A 21,711-nucleotide genomic window follows, 5' to 3' on the forward strand; every position below is an offset into this window, starting at 1 on the left:
CTCTACTAAAAATACAAAAAACTAGCTGGGCGTGGTGGCGCGTGCCTGTAATCCCAGCTACTTAGGAGGCTGAGACAGGAGAATTGCCTGAGCCCAGGAGGTGGAGGTTGCAGTGAGCCCAGATCGCGCCATTGCACTCCAGCCTGGGTAACAAGAGCGAAACTCTGTCTCAAAAAAAAAAAAAAAAAAGAATGGAAATTTTGTTGATTAAAAAAGAATTAGTAGTCTACTAAATTTTAAGTTCTACATTGTACTTGCTTGCAAGGTCAATACTAATGCTAGAATTATAACCATGTAGATATTAACTAAATGCTTATATATACAAACATGCCAGGGTCAAACATTTAACCTCAAGAATTTTTTTCTTCCTTTCTTGTTTCAGAAAATATCACAGGATTTTTTAATAGACTACATTAATTCATTTCTATCTTCTGTTTTTTATTCTATCAGTGGTAAATGTATATACTCTAAAGTAAGAAAGCACAGTTTATATAAGACTTATGTTCTACAACTTTATTATTTTTAGGGTTTGAAGGCTAAAACAAACATCAGGATAAATATTCAGAGAATGTTTTAAACAAGACATACTGGTACTAAGACACTGAAAGACCCTATTAAGTTCCTGAACATACTAACTAAAATTTATTGAGCACATATTTTATGCTGGGCTCTGTTTGATTGCTAATATCATTAACCATTACAAAATCTGTTCATTGTCATTAGCATGTCTAGTCTATCAGTAGAGTGGAAAAATCAACAAAGATGTGTTTGAATAGAAATTTTCAAATACAAAAGGGAAAGTTCACTACAATATTTAGCCAAGGATTGGAGATACAACATATATATTGAAGCCTGGTTTGCTTATTTTCATCTTATTTCTGTTATCTTTTATACAGCAGTCTCAGAATAAAGTTTATTTTTTGAAACAGAATGGAAAGTAGTTCAACATTTTAATATAGTAAGAATAGGTATCCTGAATAAATAAGCATCAGAGAAGTCAAGGATTCAAAATCCTCCCCTTCCAGTAGAAAGCTTTAGGAAAAAGGTTAACCAATTAACCAGCTGATTCATCACCTTCCAACATATTCTGTACATTTTTAAAATTATTATTCTGGGAGCATCTGGGTCCAGGCAGATTTTCCTCCCATCCTTCAGCGTGACTCTGCAAGAGAGAACAGAATTATCTGTGAGTGTGGTGGCCTGAATATCAGAACAGATCTGTGAGACTGGAGAAATCGAGTGCAGATGGGGATGGAGGTAGAGGGCTTCCCTGATGAGGCAATCACTCAGAAGCAGTGGTTTACATTACTTTGGCTTTGCGCCAATGGGGTCCTGCTGAAAACAACTCCAAACTGTGTATGTTTCTGGGATGAAATGCAGAGGTTGACTTCACACACATGCAGCTTAGTTCAGTGTACAAGTCACTGTCTAGTCTTTCAGCTGGGGTTAAAAGTGATCTATTAACGGTCGTGAATATTTTTCTCAGTTCTCTTCATTGTAAATTGAGAGTAATTACACCTCTCTCATAAAGCCATGGTGACTATGGTCTGTAAAGCTTTAGTGAAGCGCCCAGCAGAATGCCCAGCACGTGTGAAGTGTCCCCTCAGTGTGCCTCCTCTACCTAGAGTTGTTCGTATAATGGCACTCTCCAGCTGCAGGGCCACCAAGTTAGTCTTCTCCCAGGCACACGTATAGCAGAAGCAGCAACAGGTGCAGGGACATTTCCCTTTCCCAAAGTTTCTCTTAGTTTGTCCATTGGTGGAGGAAGCCAGAGAGTCAGCAGCAGTACCTGCAGGGGATGAAGTGGTCTGGCACTGTTACAGGAGGGGGTGGCATTGAGTCTGAGGGTTATGGTGCAGAAGACTAAGTTAAAGATGTTTTCAGAGCCTGAAGACTTCCACTTGAGGGTGAGTTGCTGCCTACAAGTCTGCTGATAAGTGGCTTTTCATGCCCTGTAGATGTCATTTATACATTCTCCCTTGAAGTCAGTAAGGCGAAAGAGGTAGGGAAGGGGTATGTGAGAGTATGTGATGATATAGACATACAAGCCTGTCAAGCTGTACCCAACCCAGAGAAAGACCAGACAGGTCAACATTCCTACTAAGTTGCATGTTATGCATCACTTCACATTCCTACTCTCCCTTTCTTAATACCTATCTCCCTTATACATGTGTAAGAACTCTATGTAGGAAGGTAAGAACTAGACTGAAACACTACGTGTATTTCCTTTGTATGACTCTGTAACAATATGCACTGTCTTTCCTACAAGGCAGTTTATAGGCTTAGTTTATAGGCTTCTATACACACTTTAGGGGCACCTGAAACCACAAATATATGGCCCTTGAAAGAGAGAGTTCTCTTTCATTTCTAGTGCCAAAGACAGCAGATGGATAAAATAATAGCCAATTACCATCAAAGGCTTATTTTGGATTTTAGCTTATTGAACTGTTTCTGCGTTTGAAATAAACTTTGTAATTTTATCAAGAAACTACAAACAAAACTCATTCTCTCTTTTTCTTTTTTTTTTTTTTTTTTTTAGTTTTCAAGCCAATTTTTCCTATTGTTGAACAATTATTCACTATGCCTACTGAAGTTCTGTATTTAAGTGTGACAACCTACAGGTTACATTTTACAGTTTACATTAGAAGTAAGCAGACTTTCAAATTAACTCACCTTGGGAAAGTTTGGTGACTTGATGGTAACACTCTGTCTCTGAATAAACCATCTTATTATGAGTTCCTCAAATTGTTAATGTACTGATTAATGTAGAACCTGATGACACGGAATAGGACAATGATATTTGTCCTAAGTTGTGCTGAAACAAGAAATTTTACTGATTGTTTTGCACATAGACATTTAGCCTGTATATGATAATCTAATGATTGTAACTCCTTTATTTTATCCTCCAGTGTAAAAAAAAGGACAATTCTGGTATGAAGTGTCTTCCTCTCATCTTCTAAACTTTCCCAGAAAGCCCTTTAACTTGTGGAAGACTCTAGAACACCCCTAACTTTGTTGATGTGTCTTTCCAAGTCTATCTTCCCATGTGGCTTTCCATAAACTTTTCTAAAATTGTTTATGCCTCAGCAGAAATAATTTCAGTAGATAAATGTATTTCTTATTTTTCCACCCTACTTACTTTTTTCTTATAAACGGCAGTTTAGCAGCAGAAAATATTAAACTAAAATAATTTTTCTTCCCATCTCAACACAGAATTTTTAGTCTTAAGCAAGCTTAAAAGAAGGGCATAAGCTGAGAGTTTGGGTTCTTCTGAGAGCTGAGATGTGGAGTCAATTGCAGAGAAAAGGTCAGCAGGACACAGAATGAGGAGAGCAGGCTTCTTTCTAGCTCCTCCTGCAGGATGACTTCACAGCGTTTCCTTGTTATTGAGACTGCGATATTGTGAATTCTCAAGTAAGAAACATTTTCATTAAAACATAACATCAAAGCCATTTCCAGAGCAATATATAAAGGTTTTTTATCATTATTCATAGTATCATTTTCTGTTCAACCCCCTCAACATATTGTTGAGAATATTTATTAACTTTAGTAGACACTTCTTTTCTTTCCAGTACTTACCCTATCCATATTTCTTCCCTTGTTCATTAGTAAGATTTCCCAAAAGTTCCTAATCCTTTTGAGGAAACTACAGGAAAAGTCTCCTGAAGTAAAGATGTTTGTGAGTGCATTGGCAGTAGGAAAGAGGTAGGCATGGAGCACAGCATCATTGAGTCATTGCCTTAATCAGCAAATGTGGCTTGTCACAAAAGACACATCGTCAGCAAGGTTCATGAGGAAGTCGTAAGAAATTTTTGAGTCATCAAAATTATGTAAGCCTATTGGTCAGCCTTTAATATGAAAAAACTTTTTACTAATTTTCATTTACTCAAAAAATATTGAATAAGCATCAGTTATGTGCCAGGCTTTACGAAGTTCTCTTCTTTGAGTGACTTAGTCATTTTAACTATTTCTTTTTTAAAAGTGAGATCTAAAAAATTTGTGCAAAGTAATGAACTATGAATAATACTCTACTATTACTACAGTGATGACAACTGCTACTGTTAACTGTTGTTACTGTCATCTGCATTATTCCCTTCGATTTTCATGATGAGAAACATTATACTCACAGTGATAAACTGACTGTACAAAAATAGAAAAAACTTATTAAAAGATCTTATTAAAAAACTTATTAAAAGATCTTTTTAATAAGTTATTCAGTTGAAAGCAGTTAGCTTATGCAAAATTATGATTTAAATAAATGCTAGAAGTTGGAAAAATTCAGGGTTTTTGGTTTTAAAATAACTTCACAGCCTTTTTCTAAATCTTACATTGTCACAATGTATGTGTGTGTGGTGCAGGAGGTAAGTTATTTTATCTCTTTTCCCTTTAAGTCTTCTTATAAATGGCAGAGTCATTCAGGAAACAAGCCAGTTATCTAAGACCTAAAGCACATCTTATATTAGCTGTTTTAAAACAAATTATCTAGAGACACTGGAGGACCACCACTCAGAATTTAGACATAGACTAGCACTTCTCTGCCTCACACAGAACATCTTAACACACCTTTCCCAAATCCTTCTTTCAAGTATGAAGAAACTAAACTACCACCTGCAAATCAATCATAAAAGCGATTTCTTCAGCAAATGCTTAGGGATAGTACGATTTTGTGTGAATTTGTTATAGTATCTTAATCAATAAATTAAAATATTAACCAGCAAAAATATTTTATAAATAAGTGCTGAAACCAAATGTGCTTTCTGTATAACTGTTAGTTGACAAGAACTGTCCAGATGTGAATTCCTTTACTCTGGCACTCAAGTTAATTGAGGCTTTACTGATACTGCCCAGAGGCGAAACATGGCTGAAAGTGGGAGGAGAGTGAGAGAGGCGAAGGAGTTGAGAAGGAAATATCTTCTAGGGTGCTATTGCATGTAAGTATTTCAAAGTTTGCAGGACTCAGAATTTATACTTTAAATTCTGTTGATAAATATCATTTGTTGAATCGCAAACGTATGACAGTTAAACAGTTTCTCAACATATTCATTCATTTGAAGAAATTCTAACATAATGTTATTGTAGAGCCTGCAAACATGTTACATTGTTACCATGTACCGATAATCCTCTTTTTTTGTGCAATAAATCGGCCTCAAAGTTAGTGGTTTAAAATAAATTTGTTATTTCTGATATACCTGCTTGTTACTGTGAGGTTCTTCTGTTACACTCAAGTGGGCGCAGTCAGAAGCAACTGAAGTGGCTAAAGATAAAAAATGGCTTCATTCACATGGGAGGTGGTTGATGCTGGCTGCTGGCTGTGATTTCTTCTGGGGTACCTGGATTCTTCTCTTCCTCTTTTTAAGTATAATTATTTTACTTCCATGAATAAACAGAAATGAGGGATGGTGGGAGGGAAGGAGAAGAGATAAGAGAAGGGGAGGGAAAAGAAGAAGGAAAAGGAAAGAAGTAACAGATTAGAAAGAAAAAAATAACATAAGCCCCTCCAACTTCCTCCTCCTCTTTTTCTTCTCTCCTCTCTTCTGTCTTCTAGTCTTTCTCATCTCTCCTCCCCTTTTTTGATTCTTTTCCCTTACTGAAGAACCTTTGATTTCTGTGGGAAAACGGAGTGTATTTTCGGCATAAAGATCTTAACTTAGATCTAAAGCTCCTTATCTCTATGATTTCTGGGTGATAAGAATCCTGCACAGAGTCAGGTATATAACAAGATTATTAATATCAATAAATTAATATTTGATTGATGAATGTTTAAATGAAGATACACTTTGGTAGTACCTATGGAATTGACAGAAAATATATACAGAATGTAAACTTAACAGAGCTTTGTTATAAAGACTCATAGCTTATACTAACTTAACAAATCCATGCTAATATAAACATATATAATATATTAATACAACTGCAGTTTGAGTGTATGTATATATATACTAATAGTATTAATCTTCTTTCTTTCTTTTTCTTACTTTTCCTAAGATTAGGTATTTTATATGAAATCTATTTTTGGTAATGTTCTTTCTATCATCTCTAATAAGAAAAGTATAGACTCTTAGAGTCAGATATTTCTATGAAATTAAACAGATGTTTGATTCAACAGGAAGTTATGTGACACTCCATAATCTAAATACTATATATGGCTGCTTACATTTTAATTTCAGTTTATACACTTTGATTAATTTCAAATACAATGTTATTATACCTGGAATCTTTTCTGAGTTTTCCCAGTGCCTATAAGGAAAAGATAAAAGCCACGGTTGGCTTATCAGAAGTGCCCAGGACCATGACAGCCAGCAGGAGGAGTGCTGGTGAGCTCTGAGTACCCAGGACTGTCCTTGATGTTGATCCTGGTATGGATGGTGGAGTCAATGCTGCAGCTCACCTGCATGTGCTCTCTGCAACCCTGAGAATGTTTTATTGCTCTCCTTGCACTCTCTCCCCCGGCTAAAGAACAAAAGGTACAGTTTACCAAGTAACATTCTTGTCACTTACGAGCCAATAAGGACACTGAGTTTGTTTTTCAATTGCTGTTTTAATTGGGATTTTAGGGACATGGTGAGATGAGCTTGTTGAATAGACAAATGAATCTATTATGTGCTGGGGGTGAAACTGCACTATCACAAAGGAGTCAATGCCAGTTGTGGTTAATGGTGACTTACAGAATGGACTCTTGAGAATGTCTATGCAACTTTACCAATGACATGTTTGTTAAAAGTAGGGAATTAAGATGCATTTCCTTAGGAAGTATTTGCTTTTGGATTTCGTACCATTTAAAATATTAATAGAATTTTTCAAACTAAAACTATATGTATGCTTAGATATGCTGCAGAGAATATCAAGTTCGGATTATGACTTTTTTCCTATCAAAAACTGCAAACTACAGTTTACTTGTTCTTTCAAGATAGCTGTTTCCATAGGCTTAAAGTTTAATTAATTAAGAGTGACCTATGAGCTTTGATTTCACTTCTTAAGCAGTTTCATAAGTGACCTTACTTATCCCATAGTGACCACATTTTATTTCTGGCTTCCTTTTTAAGGAAATTTTTAGAGCAAGAGCAACAATTCCAACTAACTTACACTAAAAAGGGAAAGATTTATCACTTTTAATGTGTAGGAAAAAAATGTCAGTAGAAGTACTAACCTCTTTATATGAGATTCTGGATGTGGTATGGTAGACTCCTCAGCTTTAGAGCCTATGGATTCAGATTCCAGGTTTTAATTTTAAGAGGAAGAGAAGTCAGAGACTGATGCCCTGCTGTTGGGGTGATTTATTACTCTGCTGTAAACACAGCAACTCCAATTTCTTGGTTTGAGTTGAGTTTCTGCAGAAGAAGAAAGCAAACACTCATAACAGCCCCTTTGTGAGGTCAAGAACTCAGTTGTGCATAGCAATGGCCAGTGTGGTTAGGCATTCTCCTATTATGAGCTTACATTTATTTCTGCCCCATTTTCCGTTTTTCCTCCTCCAGAGTCTCTGGTATTATAATCCTTAATACTTCCTTTGATGTGACAATTGTGTTTCTGTCCCAAACCTGGGGTGCTGCTGTCGTCCTGGGACAGCATTGAATACCGAATTCCCAGAGGGCTTTCTCAAGATAAACACCCTATCAGGTCCATTCAAAATTCCAATAGGAAGAATACTAACTAATGCAGTCAAATCTTAAAACCATTATTTTTGGCATATTGGTAAAAAAGAATGGAAACAACATGAAACTTAGTAGTAATTATTAATACCTGAATGTTAGAAAGATGAGCCAAAATTTTGGTCAGATGTTCCCACAGGTGGAGTATCCAGCCACTTGCTTTTTCTGCTTCTATTGATAGGAGTTTTGAAAAAGAAAACATTTTACTCATCATTTCACTGCCAGCTTTAACTTTTTGATGTTAAGTCCCCTGGAAGTCCAAAGAAGATATATTTAGCTTATTTTGTGTAATGAAATTATGCAGGAAGCATTGTAGCATATGAAATGGTGCTTAACCTCCTCTGATTTCTATTTATATAAATGTGTTATTAATATGTTTTTCAAAATTCTCCTGCTTCAGTCTCCCGAGTAGCTGGGATTACAAGCATGCGCCACCACACCTGGCTAATTTTGTATTTTTAGTAGAGATGGAGTTTCTCCATGTTGGTCAGGCTGGTCTCAAACTCCTGACCTCAGGTGATCCATTCACCTTGGCCTCCCAAAGTGCTGGGATTACAGGCATGAGCCACTGCAGCCAGCCAATGTCTCACCTTTTTATAGGAAAGGGCTTACTTAGCACAGTGAAACAGTAACTCAGTCCTATTAACTCTGTGCCCAGAATAATCCAAATAACTGAACATTTCCTTCTCCTTTAGCAAGGCCTGTTCAGCATATTGGAATGCATCCTGGTGAAGACTGGCTAGTAGGTTATACTCAGATGCCCCCATGTAAAGGATTTAAATAATTATTAGTATTCATTGGCCATTCACTGGTTAGATTGAGGCTTTTCCTACCGGTCTGAAAAGGCAATTATGGTTTCTAACCTCCTATTTAAGGCAATAATTCCTAGATTCAGGCTTCCTAAGAGCTTGCAAAACAATAATGGCCCATCTTTCACAGTTACAATACCCAAAACACATCTTCAGCCCTAAGAATTAAGTACCTTCTTCATTTAGTATGAACACCACAGTCTTCATAAAAAGTAGAAAGAGCTAATCAAACTCTAAAAAAATACTATGCCAGGAAATGTCAGAAACCTGATTATCCATATTGCCTCTAGCTTTGTTATGGGTTCCAGCTGTTCCCAAGAGAAATCTGCAGCACAACACTTTTGAAATAATGTATGGAAAGCCTTCTTAACTGCAGACTTCCTAACAGACATCAATACTTTCAAGCTACAAAATTATGTACTCAACTGAGGACAAATGCAAAAGACGCTCCTTGAATATGGAAATCAAAGACTCCCTTTCTCTACTACGGAAGACAATATTGTTACAACCCAGGCAGTAGACTGGGTGCTATTAAAGACTTGGAAGGAGGCATCTCTAGCAGATCAACTTTCCCCAAAAAGGAAAGGTATCCTATCAAGTTCTCCTCAGTACCCTAACTGCAGTTAAACTTCTTGAATACACATCTGGGTTCACTTAACTCAAATGAAACCTGTCTCTTATGGAGTCCCACAGCTCAACAGAACACAAGAGACTCATCCCGTTTATTCCTGTGAGCCACCCAGTGACCTGTTCAAAAGAAATAAAAGGGGCGGGTAACCTAAAGATATGAATTGATATTCTATTTTTGCATATAAGCTGGAATCACGCAAAGAGTAACTTACTTGCTAAGTAGGCACATACTGTAGCCTCTCTGCATAATCCAACAAACTGTTGGGTATGTAGAGAATTGCCACTTTCCTTTACTTCCATGTTTTCCTAGTATATTCAACCGGCCAACCTAAGTTAATGGGATTTTATTATGATTGGGAAACTGAGCATTATAAACATAGTCCCTCTTTTTTCATGTACCATAGCCACACAGGCCTTAGCCCCTTCCTCTCTTATGGAGAGACAAGAAAGCGCCTTTTTCATCTAATTAGGAAACAGTGAAATCCCACCTCAACTTTAGGTTATACTGTACACAATAGATGTGGGTGGATGACAGTTGTTCAAGTACAGATATCAGATAAAACATGTCTATGTTTTGAAAGGTGCAATAATAGTCACCACCAGACTGAAACCCGTGATATGGGATAGTTGCCTCCTCAACAATGTAATCAGACCCTTCTTTTATCAGATCAAATGTGGATAGGATGGCAACATAATTTGTAAAAAATGGGTGCCCACCTTTCCCCTTGGGGATGGTTATGGGCTTGTGTAACTCATGGCTCGTTGTATTTACTTTATGATTGGGCTGGAAGGTGTACATGGGGTTGTCCTTATTTCTTGGGACTTATTCTTACCAAACTGGACTCTCTCCTATCTAACTGGAAAATGGTAAAGGTTCACCATAGGACATCAAAAACAGTCTTCTTGGTGGTTCTGTCTGATGGCTATATTTTCCCCACAGGCAGCCACAGTCATCTCAAGTTACAAGTTAAAGCCTTAGCCAAACACGTGGGTGCAGCTTTCAATAATACACACCATGCCCTTACCCTCTTAACTGAGGGAATTTCTCAGATTAGGCAGTTGGCCTTACAAACCATATAGCTTTGAATATTTTAACAGCAGCCCAAGGGGGAGCTTGTGCTTTGATCAAAACCAGATGTTGTATGTATGCTCCAGAGTATTCACATAATATTACCAGGCTATGAAAGCCCTAGACACTCGTATCTCTGCCACTGATGCACTGTCAGTTGACCCTATATCACCTTGGTTCCAACAACTACCCAGCTCTTGGAAAGCCTTTTTGTTTAGTTTACTTAGGATGATTTCACTTATTTTGCTTTGCTGTCATGGAATACATTGCAATTGTACTCTTTGTGTGGGAATGTGAGATAAGCTTACTCAATGGTTTCTTAAGTTGGACACATTAATTTTTCAGATTTTGCCCTTTGCTGGGACTCATTTATGAACAACCCTCACCATACCAACGCTTTCTGACTGAGCTCCTCTCTACCCTGAATACAAGAGGCTCTAATAGTTGGGCAGGAATATCATCACCCCTGTTCAGCCTAAGGAAGTTACAAAAGACTGATCTTTGTCTTTCTGCAGCTTTTAGAATTAAGCGTCCTCTTGTAAAGGGAATGGGAAAATATGTCAGATGCATTCAAACTACAGTGACTCCATCTTTTTTATTTTATTTAATTTTTTTATTATACTTTAAGTTCTGGGCCGGGCGCGGTGGCTCAAGCCTGTAATCTCAGCACTTTGGGAGGCCGAGGCGGGTGGATCACGAGGTCGAGAGATCGAGACTATCTTGGTCAACATGGTGAAACCCCGTCTCTACTAAAAATACAAAAAATTAGCTGGGCATGGTGGTGCGTGCCTGTAATCCCAGCTACTCAGGAGGCTGAGGCAGGAGAATTGCTTGAACTCAGGAGGCGGAGGTTGTGGTGAGCCAAGATTGTGCCATTGCACTCCAGCCTGGGTAACAAGAGATAAACTCCATCTCAAAAAAAAAAAAAAATAATAAATAAGTTCTGGGGTACATGTGCAGAAAGTGCAGGTTTGTTACATAGGTATACACATGCCATGGTGGTTTGCTGCATCCATCACTCTGTTATCTACATTAGGTATTTCTCCTAATGTTCCATCTTAAGTGAGGGCTAAGAAAACATAAGGCTGGGACTTGCTGGGCTGCATTCCCAGGAAGTTAGATATTCTTAGCTTTTGGAAGTTTACAGTTAAGGGAACAGATAGATAACATTTACTAAACAGACCCAGAATTATGCATGTCCTGACATCGCAATATATTGAGAATAGAAGAATTCCTAATTTTTCTTGAAAGGTACTAATATAATAATTAAGAAAACAAATCCTTCATCACAAACTATTGTAGCAGAGCACATCTCCCCATGATATTTTTTTATCTTATACATGAACAAGTAATGTACCTAGAGTGAGCACATTCTTCCTTTTAATTTTGGGAACACCCTACTCTGTCCATGGAGTAGCTGTTCTTTCACCACTTTACTTTCTTAATAAACTTGCTTTTGCTTTGCACTATGGACTTGCCCTGAATTCTTTCTGCCCAAGATCCTAGAACCCTCTCTTGGGATCTGGATTGGGACCCCTTCTTGGTAACATCTTTCTGGTGACCATGAAAGGACAATACTGAGGAGACCCTGGACCCAAAGGAAATAGACTGCAACACCAGTTGGTTGATTTTGGGTAAGCAGCAGGGTACCCGGGTCAAGGATAGGATTGGGTTAGAGGCCCAACTTAGAGGAGTTAGAGTCTCTTCTGACAGAGAGAGTTAAAGTCCCCTCTTAATAAAAGGCAAGGACAGTTGACCAAACCTGAGTTCTAGGCCCAACTTTGGAAGGTTAGGTCCATCCTAAAATTTATGGGGTTAGAGGCCCCTCTCAGTTGTTCGTCTTGGCTAAGAATAGGTTTGGCACCATGGGTTGGTAACTGTTATGCTCTTTGTATTCATCTGCCTCGTCCACTTTGCATGAATCCATTTTTTGGTTGCTGTCTCTGCTTCAGTGTCATTTACAGGGACTTGGGTTAACTGGTCTTAGAGATTTTACTTTCTGTTCCCCTGTGTGCCTCCTGATTTATAACCACTTGCTTGTGAAACATAGGGAACAAAAAACACCGAAGGCTTCTTCTCTGAAATTGCTGATAGAGATTTGGTATTTAAGCAATAAGATTACATAGATGTGATTATATTTTGTTTCTTAATAAACTTACTTTTGCTTTGCACTGTGGACTTTCTCTGAATTCTTTCTCGTGTGAGATCCAAGAACCCTCTCTTGGGTCTGAATCCAGGCTTTTTTCCGGAAACAACATTGCTCGGGAAACCTCAGTCACTGTGGTCATCGCTGTTTCCTGCTGACAGCCTCTCAAAACTATGATGTGTCACGTAGCATTCTTTTCCTATTTCCTTCATCCTGTGACCACCACCTCAGATAGGCTTGTGTCCCACTTCCTGCTGTAACACTTTCTACAGGACACTGCCGTGTAATTGCAAGTTCTCGGCAATTTGGTATGAAAAGCAAAATTTTCCTATCTACTTTGTCTAAGACAGAGACACAGACAATGTCCAAGGAGTTGGCCTGAGGACCGAAGGCAAGAACCAGGTTTCCGGAGCCTCTGTAACATTTAATCCCTGCAACACTTCAGAAGGCATATTCTGTTATTATCCTCATTCTGTAGAAGGGGAAATGAAGTTGAGTGAAGTAAAGAAACTAGCTCACGATCACAGTGACAGAGCTGGAATTTACTCCAAAGTCAATCTGATCATTTGAAATCTGTCTTTAACCACCATGCAAATAAAAGCATCTCTTTTGTCCTTTGTATGTTCCCTGTTCCATGTTAGCAAGAGCTAGGTAGCCAGTACAGCAAGCTCCAATGTTTGAGGGTAAGAACTTTGTCTTAGGTGTAAGGAGTGGTTTTATTGAACCCTTTGGTGCTATTTGTAAACATTTTTCAGTGTCTTCTAAGTGGAGGTTAGGGAGTGAATGCTACCATTTATGGAACTTCTTGAATGGTTTGCATTTATTTACTTATGTATAGTTTACAAATACTTTTCTTTCTCATCTCATTCATAGTTTCAACAATCTCTTGGAACTATGAAGAGATTGTTGTTTTTAACTTTTTAGCTGTGAGAAAAGCTCACAGAAGTTGTTTCTTGCTACTTAAAGGTTGTTCCCTTACTTACCCAGCTACTTGGGACAATCCAGAACTTGATCTCCAGTATGGAGGCTGCCAGCCTCACCTTCTTGCCTGTGCTAGAGGCAGTTACAATTCTGGAATTCTGCCAAGGCTCCGAATTCTGGAATGAGTCCTGAATCAGAGACAAGCAGATACCTCACAAATGTACAAATGTCCTTCCTTTCCAGGTTTGGAGTGTGGTTTCTTTTAGATTATTGGGGTCTTTCTTCCTTTGACATGACAGTTGTGTTTCTGTCCTGGAGTGCTACTGTCATCCTGGGGCATCATTGAATTCAGAGCTCCCCAGAGGACTTTCTCGATAAACGCTCTATAAGTTTCTATCAAAATTCCACTAGGAATTATGCAAACGAATCCAGTCAAATCTTAAAAGCATTGTATTTGTTATATTGCCATAAAGGATTGAAACAACATTAATCTTAGCTGAAGGTTAGAACGTTGAACCCAAATTTCAATCAGAAGTTTCCACCAGTGAAGTATTCAGCCGCTCACTTTTTATGCTTCTATTATGACACAAATTGTTTGAGTTTTGAAAAACAAAATGGCCACTATTTTACTGACATCTTCATTAAATTGTCAGCAAGCATATGAAAAACTATGGAGCAAAAACAATAAAATGAGATCCCTGTTAAGATAACTATAAGAATGTAATTTTTTTTTAAGTGAAAGCAAATTTATTAAGAAAGTAAAGGAATAAAGAATGGCTACTTCATAGGCAAAGCAGCAGCCTGAGCTGCTGATTGGCCATTTTTATGGTTATTTCTTGATTATATGCTAAACAATAGGTAGATTATTCATGAGTTTTCTAGGAAAGGGGTGGGCAATTCCCTAAAGCTGAGGATTCCTCTCCTTTTTGGACTATATAGGATAACTTTCAGAAGTTGCCATGGCATTTGTAAACCGTAATGGGGCTGGAAAGAGCGCCTTTTAGCATGATAATGTATCATAATTAGTGCATAATGAGCAGTGAGGCTGAACATAGGTCACTCTCTTCTCCATCTTGGTTTTGGTAGGTTTTAGCTGGCTTATTTATTGTTACCTGTTTTATCAGCAAGGTTTTTATGACCTGTATCTTGTGTCAACCTCCTATCTCATCCTGTGACTTTCAATGCCTAACCTACTGGGAATGCAGCCCAGCAAACCTCAGCCTCATTTTACCCAGCCCCTATTCAAGATGGAGTTGCTCTAGTTAAAACATCTCTGACAAATTTCCCCCCTCCATATTTTGAAGGAGGTAAATTGGGGTAACAAGGTAGTTAGGAATTTCTTGTAAAAAGGGCAATATGTATCAGTGATTCTCCCATCAGGGGCAAGACCATAGTTTGGTAAAGCATATTCTTTACTAGGTGAGAGCCAAGGGAAGAGACAGCAATCAAAACATGAAGTTAGGCATAATTCATTGTTTGATTTATCTATATAGCAGATTGAAAGCTCAGAAAACAAAACTTTGAGAAATAAATATTGATATAAATCATCAGATTTTCAGCAAAGACAGTCCTTGTTTCCTCCCCAAAATAAAAGAAACATTTTGCATTTTTAAATATTTTATTTTCATGTCTTTTGTGAAAATATCAATAAATATCAACAAACAAACAATACATAATTAACATTAAAAAAAGGCAGTATGCCTTACAAGGTAGACATAAAATGTCCAAGGGATATTTAGAACATTTTAGTTCTTAAAGCTTCAACATGAGAAATGTTGACCACACACTGTGAAATCTTTTCAATAAATAACAATTGACATTCATCTTTACAGTTACAAAAATAGATAAATATACACTCCCCTGCCTTCACGTTAATCTCACTGGTCATTTGCTTGGATTCCCCCAACCTCTATCACAGTGGCTGACATGTTGTGGGTTCCTCAAAAATATTAGCATAATGACTAGAGAATAGCTGAAAACCTTCTCTACCTTTGACTCAAATAGGAATCAGTATTGTACTAACTTGGCTTTGACATAAAATAAACAATAAATATAATGGGACAGTGTGCAAGTAGATTCAATAATACTCAATATTTTACATGTAAAATATTAACATAGAATCTTCAAAAACAAGCAAACAAATAAATAAATAAATAGAAAACTTCCAAGCAACGCTCAGACGCATGAGGCGCAGTCCAGGTGGCCTCTGCAGCTGTGTCTCTCTTTCTCTCCTGTTCCTATAGGGCAGGGCCTCCTTCAGGAACAGCCACCAATGAGCTTCCTCCTTCCTTCTGGTCAGTTAGGTTTGTCACTGTAATGAGAAAATGGGTGCCCTGAGTAGGTGCTCGGGAAAGCGGACTGCACAACACTCTTCGCCCGTCCTGTTCCCCCAGGCTCTAGAGTTTTCTGAATGCACTTTCCCCAGCCTGGCACCCAAGTGGCTACTGCGGGTGACAGCTGTGCTGTGTGGCAAAGACCGCTAGGCTTGGGATGCTCTTTTAGGAATGGGGGGTGGGGTGGGGGCGGTGGTGTCTATTGTATTACTGGATTAAAGACAGCCAGAACCTGCGCTCTTTGTCATACTGGGCCTCACTTAAGCCTCACAGCAATCTCATGATGTAGCTACTGTTATTTTCACTGTTTTGCTAAGTCTCAGATAAACTAAATAACTGTCTTTGAGTGACACGGCTAATAGGTGGTGGCACCCAGATATGTACCCAGTGCAGTATCATTGTGAAATCTCTGCTCTTCACCCTTAAACTTTTACAAAAAAAAAAAAAAAAAAAAAAAAAACCAGGAGTCTGCTTTTTAGGTCTGAAGTTCAATAGAAACTAGGGGAAATGAAGTCTGTGTTTATAAACAGGTGAAAGCACTTCAGCACAACTGGCAAACTCCAATGAGAAATTAAATGAAGGCAGTTTTACCTACAATCAAGAACGAGGGAAGAACCTGGGTGTGGACCCCGGGCACTGTGAATATCCTCAGGCACCAAAGCAGATTAATAACCTTCATGGCAACTTTGTATAAAATAATCTTTTCTTCAGTCCTTCAGCTAACGCTTGGGTTTTCCTGATTTACTATTTCGGGGCCAGATGCCAGTTTTTCTGACCAGCGGCTCTAGTCGCCTGCGTCCACGGAAACCATCACTCACCTGTCCAGCATCTTTTCGATGATTTTCTTAGCCATGGGGGATGCGGGGTTCAGACAAGCTTTCTGCCCATTCCTGAGTGTGGCTCTGCAGAGAGAAGGGGATCCGTGAGGCAGGAGGTCGGGCTGGGGACAGGGTCGGGGCGGCGGGAGGGCCTGGGAGCGGGCGGCGGCGGCGGCGGCGCGGGGCGGGACTCACATGACTTCGGTTCGGTCGCAGTGGGGTCCCGGCCGCTTCACTTCCACACTTTGGATGTTCTTGAGGTGGATCCCCTGCAGGGTCTGCAGGCACTGGCAGCGCAGTTCATTGGCCAGGGGCGCTCCTAGGGAAGAAGAGACTCGCCGACTGAGCGGGGCCGTCGCTGGGGGGCGCCACCCCAGCCGCGTCCCGCCCGGGGTCCCCCGGACGCCGGGACCCACCTGCCGCGCGCCGGCCGGCGGCCACCAGGAGCAGGAGCAGCAGCGCCGCCCGCAGGAGCCGGGGGTTGCGGGGGTCGGCGGAGAGCGCGGCGCGGGCCATGGGGCTCGGCGGGCGGGTCGGGCGGCGGTGCGAGGAGCGGGAGAGTCGGCGGGGAGGTGCCTGCGGCCCGGGCTCTGTGGCTCCCCGAGGTCGGCGAATCCTTTTTATGCATGTTCGGGGCTGGAAAGCCCGGAGCCCCCCGGCCAGGGAAATTCCCGGAGCTCCTGATCGATCGGGAGTCCGGAAGAAAGCACAGGCCCCGCCCCCGGGGCGGAGTGGGGTCGGGTCACTCACGAGTGACGGCCGAGTCTGGCTGTCTTGCATAACTCCCTCCAACTGTGGGGTGTTCGCTTTCTGCCCCAAATCCCTGAAGGGCGAGCGAGAGCCCGCCGCTCTCAGAGAAACGGATGGACCCAGTGCGGCGCGCGGCGGATCCGATCCCTTAGACAGGCGCTGGGACGGCGCTACATCCTTGGGGGCGGGCGGGGGGAGTTACTGCTGTGAAAGACATTTCAGTTGCTGGGACTGGAAGAGTTAGGGCAAGAACTACCGCAGTATCTATCCTGTCTTTAGTTTGACTTTTGCAGATTTCATTCATCTTTGAAATAAACGCACTCTTTAACAATACATCTGTCACTTCAGATTAGGCGTAAGAGCTTTTGTCTTCTTCCTGATGCTTTATGGTCTTAAAAACAAATTCTCTCTCTCTCTCTCTCTCTCTCTCTCTCTCTGTCTCTCTCTCTCTCTCTCTCTCTCTCTCTCTCTGTGTGTGTGTGTGTGTGTGTGTGTGTGTGTGTGTATGTTTAATGTAGTGGAGCCAGGGTTTGGGTCCGGGAACAGACCATTGCCAAGGGTCAATTCAGTATTTATTTTAGTACACAGTTTTGCAATCTCCCATCTTTCCCCTCTTTGAAACCTTGGAATATCTCGAACTCTAGTAATTCCAGCAGCATCACTTTTTTGTTGTATGGGAGGGTGTGTTTTGATCCATGGAAGTCACTGGGGAACTACAAAGGGCCTGCTGGGCTCCAGAGGTCTGCCTTTTCTAGTACTGTCCCTGGGCAGAAAAGGCCTTGGGCACCAGAAAAGGAGCAGGGAATGAGCTTCTGCTTGTTTACTCGCCTAAGCACAAGCAGACGTTTCTGATTATATATATATATATATCAGATTACTAATGTAATTGCATTACCATGCCATCGGTATTTACCAGCATCCTGGGATTGGTTCCCTTTAGAGAAACAGCTATCAAGGAAGTTTCAGTTCTAGAGGAATGTCAGTGAAGCATTTCCAAGTCTGTTTAGCTGATGCCTTCTCACTGGGTTACTGACTTTTCACCATCAATTTCAATGCTCCTCTCCCTTTAAAAATTAAGCTGTAGGCCTACAATACTCTGTCTTAATTATTGGCGGTGGATGCAGACTTCAGGGATATGTGAGATATTCTGCCACTGATATAAGAAGGGCTGGGAATGGCAGGAGGATAAAGAAGCAAGACTGCCTTAGGAATAGAGTGTTCCCTGGATGCCCTGCTGTAGAGTTCACTTGATAAGGCTCTCAGGGTTGAAGTCTCAACTATACCACTAACTTTCTTCATGAACCTTGGTAATTTTGCTTTATTTGCTCATTTTTCTCCCCTGTAGAAGAGCTTATAATAGTGCCTGCCTTGCAGGGTTGTTAGAAATATTGTTAACATGTGTAAACCATCAGCGCATTTAAAGTGTTACATAAATATTTGTTAAATAACAAAATAGAAGTGGTGTTTTACAACCTTACTATCATAGACTGAATGTTTGTGTCTCCTTCAAATTTAGATCTTGAAGCCTTGACTCCCTTGTGTGCTAATATTAGAAGATGGAATCATAGGAAGTAATTAGGTTTAGATGAGTTTATGAAGGTATGGCTCCCATGATGGGATAAGTGCCATTATAATAAGAGATCAGTGAGCTTTCAATCTTTGGCTTTCTCTCCCTTTCTGCATTATGAGGACATAACAAGAAGGCCACCATCTGCAAACTGAGAAGAGGGCCCTTACCAAGCATGAAATCTGCCAGCATCTTAATCTTGGACTCCCCAGGCTCCAGACTGTGAAATAATTTTTGTTTAAGCCACCTAGTCTATGGAATTCTGTTACAGCAGCTCAAACTGACTAAGACACTTAACTAAACAGAACCACTCTGGTAAAGTCTTATGAATACAGAAAAAAAAAAGAAAGAAAGAAATATTTTCAAAGAAACATCTTCTGATTTATCTTTAAATTTTTTCAGTATCAGAAATTTTAAAGAAGCATGCATTTATATTCTTATGGCATATTAGAATAATTTTTGATCTATTGCTTGTTTGAAATTTAGTTTCAATCACTTTCAATATAAAATGAAAATAAGAGTAAACTTCTACCCTATCCATTTATTAGAAAATATTTATGAAATGACTGCCTGGGCATTAACAGCTAGCTGCCCAAACTTCTTTGTTTTGTGCTAAAGAACTAAAGAACAATAGAAAACATCTGCTTTTAATAATTGCCAGACCCATCCCAAAGTATTGATGTGAGTAAATACTCAGGAAGAGTAAAATTTCTATTTATCCACAGTAACAGCCATGCTAAAACATGAGAAATTTCAAGAATCAGCTCATCATTTGGATAAGTATGTATGTTACTCCTAGAACTTGTTTACTAAAAATTATTTGCTTTTGAGAAGAAAGTAGAATTATTTTTCTTTTCTTAATACACCACTTTCTATGATATAACTTATGACAACATCATACCAAGCTTCTGAAGTTTTTAAGAGCACTGGTGTTCTGAAACCTACCATAATAAATCCCTTCTTGTCTTAACAAAGTTGAGTGCCACTGTTACAGGCACAAGTTGTAAACCCATGCAACTACTAACACAAAGATGCTATCTCTAAAGTGGAAGCACAGTTTCCTAAATTCCATTCTCTTCTTTAATTTTTATTGTATCTTTCAGATTTGACTAGTACAATCTAATATACTTGCAAAATCTGGGCTTACTGCTCTATGCTGAGCACTGGCATTCTTGCTAATTGGGCAGCAAAATGAGTGGTGTGGCTCTGCTTTACCCTGACTTGCCTTGAAGACTTTCCTGATATAATTTCCAGCATAAAGCTTATTCCTCTAGAGGAACAGATTAGAAAGATAAATAAGAATTACAACTGATTTTAGAGGTAGATCTATGGGGGTGGAGATATGGGACTCTGGAATTACAGAATAGAAGACAGATAGCAGGATTGTTATCATAAGATTTGATAGTCCTCACTCTGTTTATGCTTAGTGACTCCTTTGCTTTCAAGTTTTGCTGCCACCCATACAAAGTGGACAGTGGTACAACTCCTCTGTTGTGTCTGACTCCATAAAGAAATACATAATTGACCTAGTTACATACTATGTGTATTTCTTGCTATTTTTTTTTTTCACTAAAGAAAGAGTTAAAGCAGCCTCTCAATGACCAGAGCCTAGGAATACTTCATAGTATTATAAACATAGCAGTTGACATGTTCTGTGGGGTTTTGCGATTTTTTTGATAACTGTGGTTTATATTAATTGTGTTAAATTTTTCCTTACTGGCTCTGGCACTCCAGCTTTGGGTTGTGGTCCTGCTGAAGAAAACTTCTTGTTTGTGGTTCTTTAGTGGGATGCTTGTTAGCTCAGGGTTTGTGATGACCACACATTGAAACATATGCTCTGGAGATAAAGCACCAAAAGAAGAGAAGGGAAGTAACAATTATTTATTAGATTTCAATTCTTCATTATAATGCAGTGCCTGAGATTTTCAGTGCACTGTCATTTTAGTAATTTCAAGAATGCTGGGAGGCTGGTATCATGAGTCTTATTTTATAGGTAAGGAAACTGGAGTACAAGGTCTTTGAGGTGAAATTAAATTCAAATCCAAGACTGACTCAGAAGCTCATAGGTTTAAAGCCAGTCTTTCTCTAGACGAGGAAGGAAGTGATCGGGGAAGAAGAAGACATGTGAAAGAATCTTAATTAAGTCTATGGAAGAGATTTTAGTATTTCTCAACCCTCCCAGAAAATAATGCATTTATTAAAATATTTAATACCATTTGGATTAGGAACCAAACTTGTAGAAGTGATGACAACTAGTAGCCCCCAGAGACCCAGCAGCCCAGAGAATCTCCTGCTTATTGTGCCATCAGCTGCAAAATTCACTCCATGAAGTTCCCAGTGACTCCCAACACCATATCAGAATCTGACATCAAGATTGAAGGCAGGGTGGGAGTGGTATCTCCCACCTGTAATTCTAGCACTCTGAGAAACCAAGGTAGTAGGATCAGTTGAGGCCAGGAGTTCAAAGCCAGCCTCAGCAAGGTAGTGGGACCCGGTCTCTATTAAAAAAAAATATATATATATATATATATATATATATATATATCTTACCTGCTAGAGGTAGGATGCTTAGCTAAATCTTTTACCTAAGCTACCACCTGCCTTATATGTATACATACATGTATATATACATATGCATATGTGTATATGTATATATACACATATAAGGCAGATATACATATATACATATATATGTATATACACATATGTATGTGTATGTGTATATATGTATATACATATATATACATATAAGGCAGATGGTAGCGTAGGTAAAAGATTTAGCAAAGCATCTTAGCTCTAGCAGCTCTCAAAGTATCTTAGAAGGCACTAATGAGAAGGGAGATGCCACTATAAACTGTTAAAGCGTGGTTCTGTCATCAAGAGACTAGAGTAATACTTCAATACATATAAACTACAAGTCATAATCCACTAGAGGGTCATAAAGTCAATTGTGTGGGTTGCAACCAGTATTTAAAAATACAATGGAATAAAATGTAATAGGATAGAATCTAAAAATACA

General features: G+C 39.3%; 1 protein-coding gene and 1 pseudogene across 1 annotated transcript; both read right to left on the reverse strand.

Moving 5' to 3' along the window:
* Positions 1-585: 585 nt before the first annotated feature.
* Positions 586-2,725, reverse strand: LOC101048229 (platelet basic protein-like; annotated as a pseudogene).
* Positions 2,726-15,264: 12,539 nt separating this feature from the next.
* LOC101048540 (C-X-C motif chemokine 2) lies at positions 15,265-17,037 on the reverse strand. The gene is made up of 4 exons (XM_039468548.2): positions 16,792-17,037; positions 16,571-16,694; positions 16,376-16,459; positions 15,265-15,535 (listed from the first exon to the last, which is right to left on the reverse strand). Exons 1-4 carry the CDS (start codon positions 16,889-16,891, stop codon positions 15,520-15,522), a joined length of 324 nt encoding a protein of 107 aa, XP_039324482.2. The 5' UTR covers positions 16,892-17,037; the 3' UTR covers positions 15,265-15,519.
* Positions 17,038-21,711: the final 4,674 nt, after the last annotated feature.

The sequence above is a fragment of the Saimiri boliviensis genome, chromosome 3, assembly GCF_048565385.1.
Source record: "Saimiri boliviensis isolate mSaiBol1 chromosome 3, mSaiBol1.pri, whole genome shotgun sequence".
Taxonomy (NCBI): Eukaryota; Metazoa; Chordata; class Mammalia; order Primates; family Cebidae; genus Saimiri; species Saimiri boliviensis.

Coding starts and splice junctions, on each gene's coding strand:
- LOC101048540 (XM_039468548.2), bottom strand. CDS start 16,891: ATGGCCCGCGCCGCGCTCTCCGCCGACCCCCGCAACCCCCGGCTCCTG. Junction 16,695..16,791: donor CGCCGGCCGGCGCGCGGCAG/GTGGGTCCCGGC, acceptor CTTCTTCCCTAG/GAGCGCCCCTGGCCAATGAA. Junction 16,460..16,570: donor TGCGACCGAACCGAAGTCAT/GTGAGTCCCGCC, acceptor TTCTCTCTGCAG/AGCCACACTCAGGAATGGGC.